The 24535-nt window shown below is 43.7% G+C and overlaps 1 protein-coding gene across 9 annotated transcripts in view; it reads right to left on the reverse strand.

The window, feature by feature from the left end:
* The window catches only part of SRGAP2 (SLIT-ROBO Rho GTPase activating protein 2), a 232289-nt gene that overhangs the window by 121825 nt on the left and 85929 nt on the right, over window positions 1–24535 (reverse strand). For all 9 annotated transcript variants that reach the window (XM_055334232.1, XM_055334229.1, XM_055334231.1 and 6 more), the window contains exon 3: window positions 19957–20149. In XM_055334232.1, coding sequence (XP_055190207.1) covers window positions 19957–20149 — 193 coding nt within the window. The remainder of the gene's footprint in view (window positions 1–19956; window positions 20150–24535) is intronic.

Below are 24535 nucleotides of genomic sequence, written 5' to 3' on the forward strand. Positions count from 1 at the left end.
GGTTAGGTCAGAGAACTGGTAGGGGTTCTCAATTCTGAATCATCATAGACCCTGACTGGAGATCAATTTGATCTCCATCAATTTATGACAGGAAAGAGACTCTGCTTTCCCTCCAACCATCCCCACCCACCCCGTGTTCATGGCAGGGAGAGGAAGGCTAGGGATTCCTTTAATCTCAAGACAGCTCCATGGACCCCATGAGACCAGACACGGCAGGGGTGGAGGGTGCCTACACAAGATTTAAATCTCCATCATTCAGGTTTCTTGCCTAGATCCCTGACATCTTATTGTCCAGGTCCCTTCCTTCTCTGACTCCTTGATCTCTAGTCATCTTATTCCATTCATTCAACAAATACTGAGCACCTACTATGTGCCAGGTACTATTCTGGACAGTAGAGAGAAAGGGAACAACATTCTTATTTCTGACCTGCTTCTCCCATGTTTGGAGGACTTCCTGGATCCAATACATGGTCCTCTTGCTCCTAGACTGTCCATCAACCACAATTCACATCTTATTCTGGTCTCGATGTTTGTGTGTACACTGACATGTTATGGAACCCTGATCCAGCTGATGTAGAAGATCTGCCTGCCCAGCAGCCTTCTCTATGGCTTCTGCAGACCTGGGACCTTCCCTTTGTTTACACCCTCTGTCTTGCCACTAGCATCCTCAGAACTATTGGAAGGTATAAACAAAGAGGTGACTAAACTCTCCCTGTGTACTCCGGGTACAATCTACATGCTAGAGAACAAACACTATGCACTCTAACCCAATAGAGTCCATAGAATCAACAGCCTGGAAATGCATTCAGGTATCACATTTCCATCCTGAAAGCCACCCCCACCCAAAGAGGCTGAGACTATATCAATAGGTGGGAGCTGACTAATTCACTTAGAAGAAAACATCATAGCAAGAGCAAAAGACTTAACAAAGGTATGACTGATGACCAAGAAACAAAAATATATGTTTCTCAGTTTTTTTATGGTTTTTTTTTTTTTAATTTTTATTTATTTATGATAGTCACACAGAGAAAGAGAGAGGCAGAGACACAGGCAGAGGGAGAAGCAGGCTCCATGCACCGGGAGCCCGACGTGGGATTCGATCCTGGGTCTCCAGGATCGCGCCCTGGGCCAAAGGCAGGCGCTAAACCGCTGCGCCACCCAGGGATCCCTGTTTCTCAGTTTAAAAATATTTTTATAACCATCTACATTAGCAGTTAACACATATCCCTTATATAACAATGCATAGGATAATGTGTGACTAACTCTAAAATTATATCTTCAGTTTTTTCTTCTCTAGTTAATTAAGATGTCACCAGAAACCCCATAAGTAATTACAGCACATGACAAACATACAGAAAAAAAAAATACACGCAGATGTTTTAACAGATTTTTTTTGAATGAATGAAATCTTGGGAGAGAACTGAGACAGACAGCCTGGCTCACCCATAGTAGCTCCTTCCAGAGACAGAGATACCTGTCTGTGCCAAACTGGAATGATGTCACTCAAAAATCCACACTTCTTTTCAAAGCAGTAACCACTACCTTGGGAGTAGGCATCTCCCTGACACTAGGCACGAGCAGAGAAGCTTGATCTACAGCCAGTAACTCCTGCCTGGCAAGTAGTGCTTACGCATGTCAGGTGCCAACAAGCCACTTGGGAAGAAAGGGTATCCCTAAGTTTCAGACCTCCCCCTCCTGAATACCTATTAATGGGACAATGAGTTCCCGAACATGGCTCACGAAAATAGTGAAGGAGGAATAAAGAAATATCACTTGATTCTTTGAAACTACAGAGCTAAATATACTCAAGTCTCAATACTCATCAGATCAGCTACATGCATTGCTATCCATTCTTATGTATTATTTTGTATTTTATCTTGCCTTATTGGAAGGAAGTCTCTTGAGGTCAGGGTATATTTTGGAATAGTAGTGAACATCGATCACTAAGAATTGGGCAGGTACTTAATCAGTACTACTAAAGACAGATGCCAGTCACAGAAATCTTGTAAATGTTGAGCACAGTAAAAAAATTCATTTAATGAATAGTTAGCATCTTCAGCCTCCATCAATCCTGCCTAATCAACTGCTGTAGCATGTATCTGGGTGGTTATTGAGTAACTGAGCTTGTACGCCCACTGGCTGTGTGCTCTAAATGACAGCGTATTACTAACCGTGCAGTACTTCACTGGCAGAGTTGTAAAGGGTTGGGTGGCGTAGGAGATGCCCTGGCCAATTACCAGGTTAGCAGGTTACTGAGTTCTACAGGTCTGTAAGTAATACGGGCGAACGATGGTATCTTGTCTCAGTGAGGTAGTACTCCGCAAAGCACCCTGAACCATGCCTCTGACCTGGAGTCTAGTCTTAGCTCTGCCCCTTGCTAGAGCTGGGTAATCTTAAATCAGCCACAGACACACTCTGGGCCTCAACATTTCTTTATCCACTTAAAAAAAATAAATGGGGGAAGCAGATTGGCCCTGCCTAACTCACATGGCTATCATGAAGAACAGGTCAAACAGCATGATGTCCATTAAAAAAGGTCATAAACACTAAAGTGCTCTACATCTAAGAATCAGTATTGTCATCATTTGTTATTACCATGATAAGTATTATCATCCCTTGTCCATGCAATGGGTTCACACCCACAAAACAAAGTGGCTAGAGCTGTGTCTGAAGAGACACACATCTCAAAAGTCCCAGGCCTTAATACCCAAGTTTGCAGTGAACGTGGCTTGATAAATTGTATACTTCAGCATTGCACTAATGAGGAATACATTTTGTGATTTTTAACTTATCATCTGGGTTCTCTGGAAACTTCCCAAATCAGTGAATCTCCTGTGTCCAACCTAGAAAAGAGGATTTAGAAGGAAGACTTGTCAAGTGCAGAGAGAAAAAGCCAGAAGGTACAAAAAGCAGCATCATGGAACTTCAGATCTAGAAGAGACTTTCTCGGTGGCCTAGAGTCTGGAGCTAACTTACCATTTTCTAAACGAGGAACTGAGGCTCAGGGAGCCTGAGGCCACACAAATAGTGGGGGAGCAGGGCAACGACCCAGGTCTCTTGAGTAGCAATCCTTTTCTCAGCTCGTGTTTTATTTCAACTAAAGAGCCCTTAGCATCTGTCGAGCACTGGTGCTGAAAGAGTCAATGGACAATGCTCAGCTGCCCTAGCCTGGGCACAGAGCTATTTCAAGACAACACATAACCGGAATACCAAGGGTCCGTGAACCCAGAGGGAGCAAAACTGCTAGTGCTTGACGGCGCCGGAAAGCATGTTGACACACTGCATGTGGTTACACATGAAAGGCAAGTGACTAGGAAAAGCAGTTTTGAATCCCACCCCATTCTAATTTGGGAATGGCTCTGGGCACCTACTGAAGCGCTGGGCCACACCCCAGCCACTCTGTAAAATGACCCTGGAGTTCCTTCACGCTCTGCTCTATGGCCTCAGTTAACTCCTTCTCTGCTTCCACAAGGGCCAGAGCAGTTGTTAGAAAAAAAGGACAATCAAGAGAAATCAAGATACGAGAGGGAAAAATCCATGGGAAGCTTCTCAGTGTGGATTCAGATGATACCCACTAGTATCTGCCATCACTGAATGAGTGTGTGATCTGAAGCCTTGAGCAGCCAGGCTCCTAAGTCTGAGAGAGAGTGGCTGCTCTTGGTGTGTCTTCAGGACCCCAAATCACTTTGCATCAGAGTCACCTGGGGTGCTTGTTTAAAATATGGATTCCTGTGCTCCTCTGTAAGAAATTCTGATTCACTAGGGGTGGAGTGATGCTCAGGAATCTCTATTTTATTTTATTTTTATTATTTTTATTTTATTTTATTTTATTTTATTATTCTATTCTATTCTATTCTATTCTATTCTATTCTATTCTATTCTATTCTATTGAAAGTTTTATTTACTTAAGTAATCTCTATACCCAGCATGGGGCTCAAACTCACAACCCTGAGATCAAGAGTTACACACTTCTACAACTGAGTGAGCCAGGCACCCTGGGAATCTGCATTTTAAATATACATCCCAGGTAATATGATGCACACCAAAATTTTAAGAACCAATGGTCTTAAAGCAATGTTTTTCAAACTGGGATACAACATATTAGTGGGGTTAATAGACCAATTTAGCAGGTTACCACAAAGCAGTTCTCAAAAAATGAAAGAGAAGACAGTAGGACATAGTATAACAGAACAAAGTAGAAAATATCAGAGTACAACACAGAGCAAAGACCTACAGGGACTGTTTTACAAAAGTGCTGTTCTCAGTTATTTAAAAATACCCCATGAAATGTCTATACGTGTGTGTATTCCAGCTTGTACTACAACATATTTTTATAAAATCTTTTTGGGGTTGATTACATACCCTAGATCCTTTTTGAGAAACTAAGAACTCTTCCACGTATTCTCCAAAGAAAGGAGAGAAGGAGGAGGAAGGGAGGGAAGGAGTGTTACATATGTACACACCATACCATAACATGAGTCACAGGTCCCTGAATATTGAGAAGCTCATGCCCTGAGGACTTCTCTTGAGGATAATTCCTACAGTGTCTAGTACTCTGGTCACAGTGGACACCTAATAATTACTGGACAGTGCCTACAACTTCCTCCTGATGCTCTGTAAATGACCACCAGTGTCTGCCGATGCACCTGTAAGTGGCCCCACCATGTTGACTCTCTTTCTCTCAGATTCAGGGTGACTAGAAACATTGAAGTTAAATACTGTTCCTCAGAACATTGGGAGAAGAAAGCATTCACAAATTGCAAGAATGGGGAGTGCAGTAGTGTGGGCACAATGCCAGAGTTTCCCAGGGAATATGTTCCCTGTCTATAATAATGCAAGGGTAGGCTGTGGGATTGGCACCTTTTTGCACCCCCTACTGATAAAGTCAGAGGAGGAACATAAACTTTATTCCCAAGTTAGTGACTGACTTCTTTGACCAGCAAATGCACACATATTTATAAACACAGAGACTCGGACTCATTTTTTCTCTATGGCCAAAAGGACCGAAATTCCTTAGCCCTTGCTGGAAGATTAAAAAAGAGGCAGAGACAATTAGAAAAAAGAGCAACAAATGAGCTTGATCCTCACCATGGTCTCATCCCAGTGGTTAAAGCCATCTGTACAAAGAGAGGGTGAAATTGGGGGCAAAGGTTTTAGAAAAAAGCACTGGTCCAATGAGGCACATGTGACGTGGAGAGGGGTCAGGAGAGATGGAGAAGTTGGGCAGAGAATTAAGAAGACATAGAATCAAACCTCAAAACTATTCTAAAATTTCCTGATGCTTTTCAGTAACTTGTTTTCATGTGGTGGAAACTGGCACCGCATCTAGGATGCTTTGGGTCCATCTGTTTTTGAACTTAAGCTGTAGGCAAGATTCAGAACAGCTGGAATCAGCAGCACTGACCATATTATATGTGTCTGGAGGAAGGAGAGAAATCGAATAAGTGTGTGGGAGACAGAGGAAGAGTTAAATGGGGTAAAGAAAGGGGAATCTGGAAGCCATCTCCAAGCAGAAAGCAGACAAAGGCCAGGTCAGAATTGGCGCAAAAGAGTTTTTAAAGAGGCCAGAGCATCTGAGCACAGAAAGCCAAGGAGAAGAAACAGTGGAGGCATCAGAACAAGTCACTAACAAACAGTCCAGCAACAGGGCTGAAAATTCTGCAAGTCTGCGCGTCAATGAGCAGTGCCCTGCAACTTCACCTCTGAAGGACCAGCTCAAGACAGTCCAACATATAACATCAAGCATATTACATGAGTTGCTGGTAAACAGTCTTCAGGATCACAGCCTAGAACTGAGATGAGAGCGGGATTCTTTATATTTTTTTTTAAGATTTTATATCTTTATTCATGAGAGACACAGAGAGAGGCAGAGACATAACATTAGCAGAGGGAGAAGCAGACTCCCCACAGGATGCCAGACTCAATCCCTGGACCCGGGATCATGACCTGAGCCAAAGGCAGATGCTCAACCACTGAGCCACCCAGGTGTCCTGAGAGCTGGATTCTTGATGCCCTAAATGCAAGAGAAGTGCTCATGCAGAACAGAGGGAGAATGTGAAAAGAGTTCTCTTAGGAGAAAGCAGCAAGGGTCATAATCCATCAGGTGGCTTCCCCACAGTCCCGGTGAGTCCAGCAATGAAGGGGAAATGGCCTTGGGATGGGCCTCGGTGTCCACCCTGTGTCTGGCCTATGACCCCAGCACGGACTTCTGATAATGCTCTGAGTACATCTATGGATAAGCAGGTCTCTCCCATCTCCCAAGGCTGCTCAATCTCTAGTCAAGAGAAAAGATTTGGCAGTGAGAAATATCTTTCCAGACCTCATTCTGAAGGGGGGGAAATACAAACAGAAATAAATAAGCCAAATGGCATTTCAAACAAGTAATATAACCACACTAAAGGTCGGGGGGTTGGAAGAGTAGGAACGAGCAACTAACTTTTGAACACTGTGTTTTGGTCCCTTAAGGCTGGAAACAAAAAAACCCCTCTAAACCATTATTAAAATCTTAGTTATTAGTCTTCTTCAGAGGCATGGGTCAGCGGTTCTGCAACTATTTTGTGATACTCTAGGACTGAGCAACTAAATACGTATATTATGGATAATGGGTGCCAAATTTCTCACTGTTCAGACAACAGGGTTATAAATGTGGAAAAGGCAGGAAACAGAATAAAAAGTAGTATTGGATTGGAATTGGAGATATCGATATGGCTTATAGGCTTTAACATAGATAAGCAGAGAGACAGAGACATAGAGAAGTATGCGGGCATATGCATGTGTACACACACACCTGTTTACTACCCCTGTCTGCCCAGAGGGATGACAAACAGTGGTAGTCAGTAACAAAAAGCACACTTAGCATCCATGGTTTCTAACTACCATTTGCCACTAACAGGATCCAGGGCTCTTGGAAGCAAGGGGTCCTGAGGTAAAGCAAGGAAAGTATAAGATGAGCCTAGAACATCTTTTTTGTGCCAGAAAGTTGAATGGTGGGGACATGTCAAAAGGACAAAAGAACCAGCTTGAAGAAACTCCACTAGCCAAGCCTGAAATGAACATTAAAAAAAAAAAAAAAGTAAAGGATTATAACCTGCTGAATAAAATCAGGATCCATGAAACCAGATTGATAGAAACAAATAACCAGACAAATATCTGAGGGAGATGGAAAAGTTCTTCCTTATAGTAGAATCCCAACTGATAATGTAGGAAAAAAATGATGGAAACTAGGCAAATTACCATTTGGTAACCATCATCATCATAACTGATTTAATAAGCAAGAATCATCACCACATGCTACAACAGACAGGTGGAAGTTCTGAAGAATAACATGGTATTTACATGGTCTCAAAGTAGCTCTCCAAAATGCGTTAATTACAACGCACAAACTGGAATAATTTCATGGTAGAGAAATCTAGCAGGCATCACTCAAAGCAAATGATCAAAGTTAACATCACCAGTGGTGGAAAATCATTAGCAAGTGACTCCTGATAGAATGCACTGAGAATAGAACATCACTCGCTGGCAGCCCGGGTGGCTCATCGGTTTAGCGCCACCTTCAGCCTGGGGTGTGATCCTGGAGACCTGGAATCGAGTGCCATATCAGGCTCCCTGCATGGAGCCTGCTTCTCCCTCTGCCTGTGTCTCTGCCCACCCCCACCCCCCCGTCTCTAATGAATAAATAAATAAAATCTTAAAAAAAAATAACATCACTCGCATGGTACTCCTGCCCAAAAGCACATAACCTAAATGTAATCATAAAGAAATATCCGACATTTTCAGAGATATCGAATTAAGGGACATTCTACAAAATAACTGAGCTGAATGTTCCCCTGAAATATCAATGGCATAAACTACAATGAAAGACCTAGAAATCATTCCACATCAAAGGAAACTAAAGAGAAGAAGCAACTGAATGAAATGCATAATCTTGGACTTTCTTTGGCCCAGAAAAAAATTTGTAGAATAGTAAATCTGAATGTCTGTGGATTATATAATATTATGCTATCAATATCTGTACCCTGATTTTGGTCACTGTACTGATCATTATGCCATTATGCCATAGAACAACCTTATTTTTAGAGAATACATATTGAAGTATGTAGGCATAAAGGGGCATCATGTCTGCAAATCAAGATCAGGTGTTTCAGGAAAACATGTATGTCAATGAGTACTGCATGAAGAGAAAAAGACCTATAAAGCAAATGTAGTAATATGTTAACATTTTTGGGCAATCTGAATAAAAGAAATTCTCCGACCATTCTTGCAACTTTCCTGTAAGTCTAAAATGATAACAAAAACAATGTTTAAAGATCCCATTCTGGAGAAGAATGAAATCATTTCTCCCATCTCTCCTTTGGAACTAAATATATGTTGTTTTGTGCTATCCTTTTTTCATACAAACCCCCTGTCTTCTACATGACCCAATGAGCCTCCTGAGGGCAGAAGCTGGGTCCTATATCTCTTCGTGACCCCGGCATCTGCCAGAACCTGTCAGTCAATACTGATGATGAGGATGAAGCCAAGTGTCTATGAATGAATCACGTGCAATACAGGCAACTTCAAGAATCACTCAATAATTCTGGCCCCTCAACCTTGAACTCAGCACCTCAGAACACACACATGTGTGAAGGCACACACACACTCACACACAGGGGCATAACCTTAAAATATTTCATGTTAAATGGTAACCTCCATGAGAATAGTGGCTTATTTTTCTGTATGTATTTAATTCCTAGCGTAGCCTTTGGTGTGGACAAAGTGCTGAATAAATGTTTGCTGAAAAGTACAAGTGAATCTCACTTACCAGACTGGTGTTCACCAAAACTTTCTGTTAATGAACAAAAGGGCCAGTAGTGCACTTGTTTTTCAGAAGAAATAAAAGCACAAGGATGTTCTTAGCCCCCCAAATAATGAGTTTATCAAAGATTTTCAAGCCAATATTTTCTGACAAGTGTGCCTTGAAAAGTGGTCCAGACCTGATAAATTGCTTTTTTCATTTGATTAAAGGTGAGAACTTTTCTAAAGTCTTCTCTGATTTGGCACCAAGAAAACCTAGTAAAGATGTATTATAGGGGTGCCTGGCTGGCTCAGCTGGTGGAGCATGTGACTCTTGATCTGGAGGTCATGAGTTTAAGCCCCCAACATAGAGTGTACTTAAAAAAAAAATGGACTATGTATCTTTTTTCCATGTGGCTTCCCTGAACTATGCTGTAAAGTAGGTGTCCTAAGCACTCATCATCCAGCAGGAAACTCACTATGTGTATTTGGGGGCTGGGAGTGGGGTGGAGAGAAAAGAAGCCTAACTGTTCTCTACCAGGAACATAACCTTCATTCACGTCCAATTAATGGTGTAACAGAGACCGGGCAAAACCAACACTGAAAAAGCAAACGAATAAGGGTAGCAGCCAAGACAAAGCCCCTAACAATACCATTTTAATCCGCACGTTTTAAGAACCTAAATGGCTTCAGGAGGTGCTAATGGAAAAGTCTATGTGGCACGCCCACCTGAATGTCTGCATGCATGTGTACGTGGGACACTGTGGCAGGGAAGGGCACACGTTTCCACCCATGACCAGACAAGACAGAAGCAAGGAGATGGCTGACAAATCCAGTCCCTGTATAAGAAGAGGGTCAGGGAGGAGGGCAGAAAGTCAATACACCTAGGAAGCTGAATCCTTCTTTACCGAGCCTGGTGTCCTGGCTTCCCCAGCTCTCTGTCAGAGTCCACTCAGTTGCATGGGCTCTGTCTTCTAAAGAAACTGTCTCAGGCATCATTTCCACCTGTATGCCACGGAATCAAGTCTGTCCAACTTCCTCCTTTTGCTAAATCCTCAAGATGCTGCCTATAAATTCAAAGAATTTCAAGCACCACCAGAAACCCCCCACCCCTACCCCCAGAACACAGTAGTTCGGAACATCTGGTGTTTACAAGGGTGCAGGCTGAGAGCTGCCAGGCTTGTTCCACAACCTCTACTTTAACAGAGGCTGCTGGGGAGGGATGTCTGAATTTCATGCAAGGATGCCCCGTCTCGACTGCTTAAGTAGAAATCGGCAAACACAGCTCAGCATCCTACCGTTGAAGATAATCCTACTTTGTTCGACTCATTTTCTAATCCTGGTTCTTTAACCAGCTGTACCCAAAATATGTTAAGAAGCAGAGCTGTGCTCATTGATCTTCCCTGAGTTAAAAACCTGAGGGGGCAATGATCCAATGATTGGTGGCATGTAAAAAGCCAGGAAGTAGCAGAAAGGATGATCCTTTTTCAATGCTGAAAAATCCAAACCCTCCTTTTTTTTTCTCATTTTCCCTAAATCCTTCATTAACAGTGAGCTCTTCCCATATGACTCTGTGTCTCTTCCCAGCATGATACTTCAGCACAGCACAGGAATTAGATATTAAAGTCTTTGCTTCAATTAACTTGGGACCAAATCTAATTGAGAACATAACTGCTATCTTTTACCTTTCCCTGCCTAAGTCAAGCATGAGTCCCTCCCGAATGATCCACCTTCCCTCCCTTCCCGGTGACTACTAGAACCTGCTGTAGATGGGGGTCCTATTTTTAGATCCAAGTGCCCATGTGCATATGTGTTCTTATTATTCTCTGTCAGCCTGTCTGATGCTCCCCATTTCAATTATGAAAGTCCTTACAGCAGAGATGGTCTTATCTTATAAACCTTCCCACTTAATGCACTCAGCTCCCAATAAAGATGACATGGCTTTTGCCTTTAAAAGGGAACTGGATCAAAGTCAATTCATTTAATTGGCTGTGAATTCCTGAAAATTAAAGATCCTTCGAAGCAGACGCATATTGCTTCCTGTGTCTACCCCGGAATTATCATGAGACTTACGAAAGCCAGGAAAACAAATACTGAAAGTTCCCTGCACCCCAGCACTGTTGTTAAGGGGCATGATCAGCAGTGTCTGGCTCCTAAAAGCTGAGAGCCTGAGGTGTGTCCTCCTAGCATTCCAAAGGCAGAGCCTGGGAGACACAGGAAGCCCTCAGTAGCATCCTCCCAACTGCTCATTAAAGCACGTTTTGCTCCCAACTGCCCTCCATCATTCCCTACCCTAAAAGGATGATACAAAGCCACTTATGCAGACGCAATAGGAGCTTTTGTTTGGCCTCATGGGACAACCCAGTAAACCACAATCTGTTCTCCTCATGGCTGAGGCTTAAGTAGAAATCGGCATCCATACCAACCTGGCTGGCTGGTATGGATGGCGGCCACTGCAGGAGCTGAACAGGACTGGCACGCTTCTATCCACCCAGCTTGCAATCAGGACATCAGCACATACCATTATGGAAACCCAACGATTTGGCAATTAGTACTAACTAGTGACTCTGTGACAACAAGGACATTAGAGGGTGGGTGTAAGGCAAATTTCCTCCTCTTGATGATTATGAGCCTGGATCTAAAAGTAATATGTCAGGGTTAACTACTGGTTCAACATAGCTCATGACACCTTGGGAACATGACAGCTTATAAGACAAAACATACAATTGTTGAGTTTTTGTAGGAACTGGACATACAATTATATAGAGTTACATAATTGCATAGTTCCTGCCCAATGCAGCCATATCATAAAAATCAGGAGGAAGGATGAGTTTGTCATTCACAAGGGCCCACACACAGGGGTCACTGAGGAAAGGGGAAATGGACATGATACTACCTGGGGTCAGGCTTAAAAATGCTTAACTCTGCACAGAGAATAAATAGTGAATCTAATCCACCAAGATTTTACCTACAATAACCATGTTCAGTCTCATTTTCTGAGGACAAGAGCAGTCGTTGCTATTTACATGTACTATGTGCTAAGTGCTGTCCTAAGAGCTTCACATACATTCATTCCCTTACTCAGCAGAACAAATCCAGGAGGCACTGTTATTACCTTCAATTTACAGATGAGGAAACTGAGGCAACCAAGAACCTTCATCTAAAATCACCCAGCTTGTAAGAGGGAGACCCAGGATTGGGAACCCAGGAAATGTGGTTCCAGAACCAGTGATCTTGACTTCCACACTATCCTCCCGTGGTCGTGATAATTACATCAGCTACCATTTCTTTGAGTTTCTAGTAAGTTATCAGCACTAGGCTAGTGCTTCACATATGTATTGTATCTGATCCTTAAACAACTCTTCAGGGTAAGTATTAATTATTCCTTACATTTCATAAATGAGTGAACTGAAGCTAAAAGGGGTTAAGTGACTTGCTCAACGTCACAGGGCTACAAGTGAAAGAGACCGGATTCAGACACAAGTATTGTCTGGATTAAAGCTCTCAGCTTTTACTGCTGTCATAAGGCCACCCGAAGAGCTTTCAAATGAATTCCTTCTCTGTTCCAAAGACTGGCCAGCACCCTGTCTTGTTGATCACGTACCCACCCACCCCCCGCAAATTGCCTTCTTGTGCCTTTTCTATACTGCTTTGTCCACGTGCAAAACTTCCCAAGTCTTCCAGAAAGGATCCAACCACCGCCTAAGTTCTGTATGAACTAGGCCAGCGAGACACTCACCAGGGGACCTTTTGTTAGTTTCTTGATAAAGGCAGCTTGAGCCATGGCAAAGGGAAGCCAACCCTTGCTCAACACCAGATGCTACATCTGGGCAAAACCTTCCTTGAGGGAACAAACAACTCCCCAATATGTCCAAAATGAAGGAGTGACACACTGGTCCCAGGAAATGAGGGGTTCTCCCTTCTGGCAGCCTCTTGCTTCCTGCTACTTCCCTCCTCAAAGTCATCTGGTACTACCCAAGGAGGAACTTTCTGGTCCACCACTGTGTTCTGATTTGCAATCACAGCTATAACAACCTCCATGGCCAACTGACTCTTCCTTTCAACCCAGTGCTATCCTGTGAGGCTGATGAACAATTCTGAAGTTAACTCCAGAGGAAAAATCCATCGGCACTAGGTGATGTAACAGCAGAGACTGCACAAACACTGGGCCCAAGGCCAAGAACATGGACTCTACAAGAATTTCTCTCTAATTAACTGTGTACCTAACCTCCCACTGAAAGGCGTACTGTAGGTTGAATGTCTACCAGATTCCTGGGTCCTAACCTGGGTCCTGCTCCCTCACCTCCCTTCCCATAGTTGCACAACTCATAATCACCCAAAGAAGCAGGTTTACTTTTCATGTGTATTTCTTTAATATCCTGAAAATTTTATGTTAGTGAGAATAGGATATTGTCTTGCTCCTATGCCCAACCTAGCTCAATGCCTGGGACATCATTAGGTCCTCAAAATGTGTACTGAATAAATGTACAAATAAATTTATCTTTTAAATCACTTTTCACTCTCTGCAATCTGAGTATGACAAACAATACAAAGGATGCTTCTCCTTTTTCCTCCTGGACCCTTCATGTTGGAAATCAGACACTGTCACAACCTTGACTGTCAGCTCTCTGTGAACGTGCCTGAATATCTACCCACAACCCAGATTTCAGCCCTGAACACATTCATTTTTTGTCAATTACGAAGAATTTCAGCTTCAATATCCTTCCGGTATCTTAAGCTTAACATCCCAAAACCAAATTTCTCATGTTGTAGCCCTTCAAAAACAGCTCTTCCTAACTTCAGTATTTCTAATAAAGGCACCATTAATCTACCAGTCACCCGAGTCCAAAAGAAACTTCGCGGCCCTCTTTCTTTTGTGCTTTCAAGCTCACTTGAAACCTGAATCCCATCTGTCAGCAATTCCTGTAGGTTCTTCATGTACCAGGTGTTTTCCATCTGTCTCTAGACTGTAAGCTCCAGGAGTACAGGGGGGCAGTATCCCTCTTTCCTGGTATGTATCTGTCACATGGTAAGAGCACAATACATACTTGCTAAATGTTCCCAAGGATCAATTTCTATTCTTTTCATTCCTACCATCCCACCCTAATTTAGATCCTTATTATCTACTATGGCAACAGGTTTCACTGTCTCAAGTTTCCAGTCATTTAGCAATTCACCACCATTAAGGTTAAAGATAATCTTCTGTAAGCAGGGTTCATATCTCAGTTTGGGCACTAGCTGTTCCAACCTTCAGTGGTTTCCAGTGTCTATTGCATAGCGCCAAATCCTCATAGAAAAGTCTAGGTCCTCTGCAATTATGGTATGGTCCTATCTACCTTTGTCCAATTCCTCCCTACATAGCTGTTAACCACCCAAACCAGTCCACTTGCTATATGCTGGAAAGTGCTTTGTACTCTCCTCCTGCTGTGCTCCTCCCTGCCTACAACATTCTCCCCCCTCCCTCTTTCTCCATCTATCTATCAAAATCCTGTCCATTTTCTTCAGTGTCTGGTCCAAATTCCATTTCATCCCTGGAAGTTTTCTGACCATACCAACTGTGCACCATCCCTTCTGTAGCACCCACTTGGTACTTACCACAAGTTGCCTTACACTGAAGATGTGTTACTGTATTCAGGTGCAATTCATCCCTGACTAGACTATAAATTTCATTTGGGAAAGAACCACTACTTCTACTTCTTTGGATCCCCCTCCTCTAAGAGTCTAGAACAATATCTTTAAAATATTCAACAAATACTTGTTGTTGGAAAAGCTGGAAAAAAGAAAAGAGGTTGGCAGTGGGTTTTCAAGTAGCATAAGGTCTCTGGAAAGAACTCAGCAGGATAGCAATATAGGAGTATTCCTCTAAAGACTCAACAGGAAAAAAAATAAAAGAAAGAACTGAGCTATTAAAAGTAGGAGATAAAAACCAAATGAGCTATAACTGAAAGATAATTTACAGCAAGTCTATGTAAACATGCACACGCGCGCGCGCACACACACACACACACACACACACACACAGCCAACGCATTATCAATTAGAGTCCCGCTGGGCAATATTAACACAGATTCCACTTAAAAGAGACAATCAAAGGCTCAGCAACAAATAGGAATACATTTATACTCTTCAAGGAGCCAAAGTAAATGCAAGAACATCTTCCCTAGGAAGACTTCCTCCCCTTACCTAGTATTTTATCTTTGCTCCTAATCAAACCAAGTGGAGAGAATCTCAGACATGCACAGGGTTCACCCACAATTCAAAGGCTGGAGGGAGCCATGTTCCCTAGCTTCAACAAAGCAGAATGCGCTAGAAGCAAATACATGCTCTGTACTTCTATCTGCGGCATCTCTCGCTCTTTCTGTGGGGGCAGGGGATGAGAAGGAGCGTGATGGGTCCGCAGGGTCAGACTGCAATGGAGTCAGAGCTGTGAGGGCTTTAATGAGGGTGTCTGCACAGAGCACAGTGTGGGCGAGGACAAAAGGTGAGCAGGAGCAGAGCAGAATAGCAAGCAAAGCTGAAGGCGTGACAGGCTAATGGCTTCCAGGGCAAGAAGGTGCCTAGAAGAAGAATGAGAAAAGCACTTCAGCAATGTTGGTCCCTAAATGCAGTCCCTGAACACGGTGACTGAATACCAAACCGGAACGGCTGAAGTGGAGCCGAAACGCTGAAAGGGAGCCAGGCTGAGAGAGTGGCCGGGAAGGCAGTGGGGCGAGGCCCTGTAGACCTGCTCCGGCCCTGGCCAGCGCACCCCAGCCGGGGCCCTGAGACGCGTCCGTCCAGGGCTGCCACTGGCAGCTGCTCTCCTGGCAGCACAGAGAGACGAATCCCTGGCATTGCTGGGCCAGCAGCTGCTACAACTCCGGGGGAGGCGACGAGTGCCCGCTGAGACGCCCTGGGCAGAGAACGAACTATTCTAGGGCTCAGCCCTAGCATCAGCAAAACCGAGAATACACTTGACTGGCTGAATGAAAATGCAGCATGACTGCCACTTGAGAGACCCAGGAAGCCCACTGCCCTTCCTCTGTTCCAGCTTCTCTGACTTTGATTGCTTCTTGCCCTCCCACTTCTATTTCTGCGGGCACGACTTCAGGCCAGGTTAACCCTAGGCTCACTGCCATACCTTCTTAACAGGCTTCCCAGTCTCTTCCCTCTGATTGATCCTATGTGGTGTTGCCATAGTTACCTTCCCAAAGCACAGCCATAATTATGTTCCTTGCTCAAAAACTATCAATGGCAGGGACAACCGGGTGGCTCAGTGGTTGAGCGTCGGCCTTGCGCTCAGGTCGTGATCCCGGAGTCCTGGGATCAAGTCCCTTATTGGGCTCCCTGTGGGAAGCCTGCTTCTCCCTCTGCCTGAGTCTCTGCCTCTCTCTTTGTGTCTCTCATGAATAAATAAAATCTTTAAAAAAAAAAAAACTATCAATAGCTCCCCACGCTTACAGAATAAACCCTGTCACCTGGCACTTCCAGACCACTATGATCAGGCCCCTACAACTTTTCCAAGCTCATTTCACATTTGAATGTATTATTCCCGTTCTTCAGCAAAACAAATAGGCTACCCCTCAGCCTTGTTTTTCCAACTCTGTGCCTTTACCAACGCTATTCCCTCTCCCTAAAATGCTTCCTTCCCCATCATTCTATCCTCCTTCTACAACTTCCACATTGTCTCAATTGAATTCAGCTCATAGGACCAGTCTCTAGCACTCACACTTGTATTTTCCCATTTCCCACCCACTGTCCTTCACCTTCATGAGGCCCCACCCAGTCCCCAACCTGAAGAAATGTCTATTCTCTATGCACTTGTGGCACTTTGTACGGGTGGGTGGACATGGTCTTTCACAGACCATGTGGCAAGGCAGCAAATAGTCCCCCACTATGTTTCCTCTTCTCCTACACAAACAGAAATTCTTCCTCTGGTCTCCCCACACAAGAACCCAGAGGGCTCACTACCATGCCCTGGCCTCGGACCGGACGACTCTGCCTATCTGCCAAAGAGCCATTATTTGGGGTCTATTCCACTTATCTAACTTTATCTTCCACTGCTTTTGAAAATATCTCTGTTCTCATAATATTTTGCTCAGACCTCCATGAAGCCCATTTTACATTACATGTAATGTTCACATGTCTCTCTTCCCTATTAGCCAGGATTCCAGAGCTTACCTCAGTCTTACAGGAATCAGCACAGGGCGCAGCACTCAGTAGATGCTTAAAAGGGGTTTGTTGGGTAAGTAGATCATTACTCAGGATGAGACCAGACAGGAAGCGATTAAAGTAAACTAGCCATCAAGTGACAGCAAAAGGAGTGGAGAAGTCCCCCCTTACAGGCTCTTGGGGGACCTGGTACTTCTGTTCCATAACACTTACCTCAACTCAACTAACTGTGTGATTTGTCTCCCACGGTCTCCTCATCCCGTTTAAGTGCCCTGTGCTGGAGGCAGTGCCTGTTCATGGCTACATCCCAAGGCATAAGGTCTGGCCTGAAGGAGTTCAAGGTATGTGCAATGCACATTTGTTGAATGAATGGAAAAGTAACTTGTTTTTAATGAGGCTGGATCCCCCACCAATCCCTGTATGTCCTCTGCAGAGAACATTCTCGTTTCCTCTCCCTAGTGTGTACCATTGTCCTCTGCTATATAAATCTTTATATAGCTTTACCTTTAGAGCCTAGCCCAAGTCCCATGTGCTTCCTGAAAACTCTTCTGATTGTTCCAGATCCTTTATCTATCTCTGATGATTTATCTCTGACCTCTTATCACATCTACAATTCTACACAAAACCAATGATTTCTTAATGAGATCATTATTGCTTTACTTTCTAGTTGCTTCTTGTATTAAAAATCTTTCCTCCCCAGCCAGATATGGCCCCCTGTGGAGACTCACAATAAACTTCTCTTGTATCTCCCAATGCCCATATAACAGAGTACACAGATGGCTCTAATAAATACTCACTGGTTGTTTGTGGGAACATGAAGCCAGGTACCAGCTTTATCAGAAGGGAAATCAATTCTTCCAAAACACTCTATTCTTTGTATGTGATCTTAATTAGAGCAATCCAGCTGACTTACAGATTAGCACATCTGTACTGTAAATAAATGTCTTTAAGCTGAAAATATGATATAGTACTAAAAATCAAATGCTATTTTAAACTTAGGAGTAGCTTACCAACAGAATAAATCCAACTTTGAGTCATTTTTTAAAGCAAACGATTTCTCTCCCAAATCTTCATTTATCATATACTAAAATAACATTTTATTCTCTCAGGATTGCTTATTATAAAGAGAATAGGACTTGGGAAAGATAAGGAACTCCGAGGACAAAACATCTGGAGGAAATTCTCATTCTGGCTTATATTGAGAGTGTCATATGTTCTCCTCAAACTTAGCCTCCATATCCATTGCTCAGAGCTGGTTTGTAAAGGATAATTTGCGTCCCAAATTATTAGAGTGATAAAAGTAGAAAATGGAGGAAAACAAGATATACGTGGCATTCATTCCTACATTCATTCATTTATTTACTCATCCAATAATGTTTAGTAAGCATCTAGTATAAACCACATACTACACTAGGCCCTGTGAGAGGCTGAAAAATGAATCCGAAAAGGTTATACCGTCCACTAAGGGAAGAAAATGAAAGGCAGACAATACCGAGTGCCCTAATATAATAAAAGAAAAATAAAATGCTGTAAGAATTCAAAAAAGGGAGAACATTCTTTCCTCTGGGAGAATCAAGAAAGTTTCTTGGAACATGATGCATCTGAGATGGGTCTCAAAACATAGGTATGCCTTTGACATGCAGAGAGATGTGAAGAATGGGTACCTAAGTTTAAATAAGAGGATGGCAAAGGCTCTTTGGAGATAATGTTCCATTTGGCTAAGGTATAACAGAGAAAGGAAAAAACAAAACAGGAAATAAGGTTGGAAAGCTAGTCAGGGCCAGATGTAGAGGGCCTTGAAGGAACAAGACAAGGAGTGTATACCTTTATGAGTAAAGCAGCACTTCTCAAACTTTAACGTGCATACAAATCATGTGAGTCTCTTGTCAGGGTAGATCTGGGGGTGGGACCAGAGATTCTGCATTGCTATCCTAGGTGGTGCTTATACTGGGAGACCACACCTTGAGCATCAAGAACAGAGAAAGTGGGAAGCCAGTGCACAGAGAACCTGCCCAATCTCCAGTGTGTTCCAGGAAGGCTAAACCCGGTACAAGTGCATCGGGCAGACTGGATCAGGGAAAAGCCATACACTGTGGACCTCAATGCTGGTTGTTTGTTAGAATCATCTGGGAAGTTTTTTCACCATACTGTTACCCAGGTCCCACTCGCAGAGATTCTGACTTAATTGCTTTGGGATGAGGCCCAGATTTCAGCATTTTTAAAAAGTTCTCCAGAGAATTCTAATGTGAAGCCAGAGTTGAGAACCTCTGCTGTAGATGATACAGTGAGTAATGCAATCATTCAGACAGCAAGGATGATGATCTAAACTAGGGCAACAGCAGTGAGGACAGAGCAAAAGGGTCACTTACATAAAATACTACACAAGGACTAGATCTTTGCAACCATGTGGGCAATGAGTCAGATGTATGGCGATAGCATCATTCATTTCTTCCAGTTAAAGACAGTTTGGTCAATTGGTTAAGAACAGACTCTGGAGCCAGACTGCCTGGGTTTGAATCCCAGCTTTGCTATTGATTTACTAAGGGTGTGTGTGTGTGTGTGTGTGTGTGTGTGTGAGAGAGAGAGAGAGAGAGAGAGAAAGAGAGAGAGAGAGAGAGAGAGAGAGAGAGAGAGAGAGAAAACTTAGGCAAGTTCCTTAACTTCTTTATGGCTCAGTTTCCTCATCTGTGAATTTGGGATACAACAACAACCAACACACAAACTTGGTGTAGAGCTTAAATGAGCTACCATAAATGTAAAACCCTTAAAACTACGTTTAGCACACAGGAAGAGCTTTGAAAGTATCTGCTGTTATTCTTAGCACAATTCACGATTTCTTCTGACCTCTCTAGGATCTTGACCTTTCATGATCTGGCAAAAGAGAAGTCCTGGAGGCCTCTCAACCCTCAGCCAGTTTGAGGTCCCTGGGGCACCTTTCATGAATGCACATGGATCTAGATGGCACACCTTGCCTGACCCCCTCCCCAGCCCCATTCCCAAGGTTTCTGTGAGAAACAGCCACAGAGTCCCTACTTGAACTGCTGGTCCTTGGTGCTGCGTGTCTTGGCCAGGAATCGCTCAGCCAGCTTCTCCAGATTGCGGGAGTAGTCCATCTCGATCTCTGCCTTCTTCCGGAAGAAATCTTGGAGGTCCTGCAGCAGCTGCACCCGGAGCTCACACTGCTGGTCCAGGCATTTCATCTGCTCCGTGAGCTGGGCGCGGATCTCTGCAACAGAAACAAGGTCAGACAATCAGACGGAAAACCCTAAACACAAAACAGAACAAAACAAAAACACACATGCCAACATTTACCCCTTCCATTTAGTCAAGACCTTAAAGATTTTAATTTAAAAAAAAAAAAAAAGGCTAAAGCTTCAAATGGCCCTATGTTATGAGGCACCTCCAAAAATTCCACCAACTCTTCTGGGACCACTAAGAAACTGGAACCAGGAATCTGCTGAATCACTTAAGAGAAACTACTTACTAGACAATATGATATTCAGTTACCATTTATTGAGCGATTTACTAGGTTTCTGGCACAGTGCCAGAATTTGGGTTCCCTTTTGGCTAAAAGCCTAATGATTTCTCTCTCAACCACCATATTTGGCAGGTACTACTTTCATCTCCATTTTATTCTATTCTATTTTATTTTATTAAAGATTTTATTTACTTATTCCTGAGAGACACAGAGTGAGAGCCAGAGACCTAGGCATAGGGAAAAGCAGGCTCCCCTTGGGGAGCCTGGTGTGGGACTCGATCCCAGGATCTTGGGATCACAAACTGAGACAAAGGCAGACGCTCAACTACTAAGCCAGGTGCCCCTCATCTCCATTTTAAAGATGAGAAAACTGACTCTTAAGGAAGTCAGGCTGTTAAAGTCACTGAGTTGGGATTCAAACCCAGAAAGACAGACTCCAGAGCCCAAGCTCCTACTTTTTATATTTTCTGCCATCATTTCAAAATGTTTTTCTGCATCTTCATGAAGGAAGATAAGGGTCAAGATATATTAATGGAGATACAGAGTTCTGCCCAAGGTCAAATAGTGGCAATCAAGAATGAAACAAGCCCCAGACTTCTAGGCAAGCAACCTTGCACTGTCACTCCATAGTTTCCAGTATCACAGAATGTAAATCAATCTTCAAGAAGTTGATTTTTTTCCACCAAAAAATATCATGCATACCAATGTTGCTTCATCCTCAATGATGCTCAGAGCCTCTGCTATGTCAAAGGTAGAAATACTTTGGGTTAAGCTCTAGCTTGACAGATTAGAGTCCTCACCACAAGGCAAGCAAGCACCCTCTCTAGAACTGCAGCAATGGTAGCTCCAGAGGCAACCAGAGCTGCCTCAAATGCAATACAGCATTTGTTACTGACAAGAGCCCTGGCACTCACAGGAAGCAGCTTGATAAAACCAGACTGCCTTTCAGCTCAGAGAAGGCCTACAGTTGTGTATCCTGCTAAAGTTATGCCCCAATCCCCTTTCCAGTTGCAATGGAGCCATTTCTTTCACCACTTTCCCCTGCAAGCTTGCTCAGCTCCAGCGCATTATGTTGTGACAGTGGCTCCAATCCCAAGGAAAAAGAGCACCTATATTATTATGCCTTTCCTTATTATGCATGTTCCAAATTTATTCCCAAATTGTAGAGTTAAAACAATGCTTTCTGTCTACACTATGTAATGCATAGGGGTGGGGCTGGAAGGGAGATCGAGAGTTTTCATTGAGCTAAGGAAAACTCAGGGGCAAATCCAAGACCAGAGCTATGATGTTGTAAAGTTTGCTGACCACTCTTATGAAGCAATGGCGATGGGTGAATGCAATGCATTTAGCTTTGCTTCGAAGTAGCTGGGGATCCGTAATCTATTCTTATCTTCGTTTTTGTCTCTGTTTTCACCCATATCAGAATGCAGCACAAGATCTGGTCCTTTATGGGTGATCTTGGGTTATCTGTAAGTGCTGTTCTCCCCCTCTTCATCCCTATGCCTCCTCCTCACCAACCATCAATGCCAATCAGGCCTACAGTAACCTCACCTGAACTGAAACTGAGCCCCGGAGGATTGTTTCAAGCAGACAGAAGGCTGAGCAGAAAAGCCGCCTACCTCATCACTCATCAAAGCTCTCTTGTTCTGTGTTTTTTTGGGAGTCTGATTACAAGGGTGTTGGGGAAAGATGTGCAGAGGGCAATGTCAGGCATATAGTTCTTGTCAGATTTCTGGGCCTCTTAAAGGCAACAGTCCTTGTCAAGACTATTCCTAGAGGCACTGCACCCCTTCTACCTATTGGTAGATAGAAGTAGAAGCCAGCAGTAGTAGCCATTGTGTGGGCAGACTGTGAGTGGAGAGCACTTTCACAGTGTTCATTGATGTTACTCACAACTGGCCCATAAAGGAGGAATCAGGGCATCTTAGGGCACAAAAGGCTCTCCAGGTACCCAGTCAGTTCCAGATTTGCAAGAGGATGTGGGTGGGTAATGGAGCTGTCAGCCCCCTCTGAGTCACCAATAATCACATAAGACTGCCTCAACAATCTCACTAAGTAGGAGAGCAGAAGGGAACATGGTAGAGTGCATGATGCCCACCCTCCACCACAAAAAGAGGTCAAGACAAATTTCCATGATACCCATGAAGTTCCAGAGGTAGGCCACTCCAGGGTTGCCCTGTCGAAGGAATTAGTACTTCATAGGTAGCCTCTGAAATATGTGAACTAATCTAAGAAGCCCCCAAAGCACATCCAGCCAACACAGAATCCCACCCTGACTTTTCCAGGTGCCTCAGGTGGGTAACACAAGAGAAAGTGCACCCCACTGCAGGCATCCCCTCAGGGACCCTGAGGATAAGACTTACTGAACACCTTTATGGGGCTTTATATGCATCATCTCATCTAATCTCCACAACTAGCCCATAAGGTATCCCCAATTATCCTGATGACAAAGGTAAGAAAAATGAAATAAGACCTGTAAAGTCAGTTATCAAAGGGTTATACAACTAAGTGAAAGTGAGGTTGAAACTAAATTAAGGTTTGTCTAACTTGCCAAAGAGGTTGACTGTGGCCAGGGAAACAAGAGAAACAGAACACAAGTCTGGAGTCTCTGAAAGTATTTCTGGGGAAATTACAGTTTCTATGGCTCCCACCCATAGACATCCCCTTCTCCACCTCTAGCTGAGCAATGATTCAGAATCAAGTATGAACTAGCCCACTAACTCAATAACTAGCTGATGTTTCAACTAGTTCACAATTGGGCTGGGTCTCTTCCCTGCTTCCTCGATCTACTCTACAGGGCAGCTTGGGAGGAAGTGTTTTTCTTGTCCCAGGAGCACACTCTGAGGTCTGCCAGTGTGCCCAGAAGGTAGAGAAAGTGAGAAAGCAATGATATTCCACACCCCATCCATAAAAAGAAGAGTCTCTGCTAATAGATACCGCCCGCTACTGTGGTTGATGCTCCACTGAGCATCTCCCTTCCCCCGCAACCTGCCTAGAAGGAGAAGCCTTCCTGGCTCCCAACCTCAGGGTATCTACACAGACATGTAAGGGAGACTCCAACCACCCCCGTCTCTTGGCTTGCAGCTCTAAGGCAGAATGGCTGCTCTGTCCAGCACAAAATGTGCTGCTTCAGACTTCTGCTGCTGCTGCTGCTGTTGCAAAGACAAACAATGGTCCCCAAGAAGGCAGCTGTGCCAGCTCCAGTCCTCTGTCCGTGCATATAAGGGACAGGAAACAATAGGCTACTGAATGCCAGCTTGCCTGGGCCATGTGCCCAGGCTGGAGGCCCCTCTGCACCCTGGCCTACCAATAAATTACAGGGGTAGAAAGAAGAATGGAGCAATTTATAAAAACATGGAGGAATTCCTCGTGTGCTTAGGCGAGTATGCACATGCACGCGGGTGTACACTCAAAACCACACGCTCACACTACCCACACTGTGCTTCACTGAATCAACTCAAGAAGGTTTTAGAGATCCAGTTTACAGTTGGATGAGCATCCCTGGGAACTGGAGATGATGGGGTCTTTATAGGTTCGGTTCCTAGAATTATATGGGAAGCAGTCAAGCTCTCATTTTCTAGAAGCAGCTGTATCTCAGGGGTGCAAATGAACTCCATGGCCATCCACAAAGCCAGAGTACAAAGGTTACCATGAGCTTTGAGTGATACACACCAAAATGACCTCCCGTGGGTACCTAAACACAGCTCATTTATTCACTAAATCTTTACTGAGCTCCTACTGTATGGCAGATCTTGAGCTAGGTGATGGTGTGAGGATGAACAAAATAGATCCATTCCCTGCCCTAATGAAGCATGGCTTGACAAAACAGAGAGGAAAAGAAAGCAAAGCCAGTCTTACTGCTTTTGCTTTGAATATTCTTTGTCATAACACAGCCACAGGAGTAAGTCCCAACCCAAGGACTAACAACTAAAAATTCATCAGTAGCAGACAGAACACACCAAACAACAAACCTAAGAAAAATGCAACATCCTCTGGCTCTTTTTTCTATTAGTTTTTTTTTTTTTCAATGACACTTCTGTAGCTTTCTTTGCAAAAAGAACCAAAGTTTTAGAACTAGTTTCCTGAAATCAGAGTTGACCTTTGGTTGTTACTTCATTCAAAGATTCAAGCCAA

Source organism: Nyctereutes procyonoides, unplaced genomic scaffold (assembly GCF_905146905.1).
Source record: "Nyctereutes procyonoides isolate TBG_1078 unplaced genomic scaffold, NYPRO_anot_genome, whole genome shotgun sequence".
NCBI classification, from domain to species: Eukaryota; Metazoa; Chordata; class Mammalia; order Carnivora; family Canidae; genus Nyctereutes; species Nyctereutes procyonoides.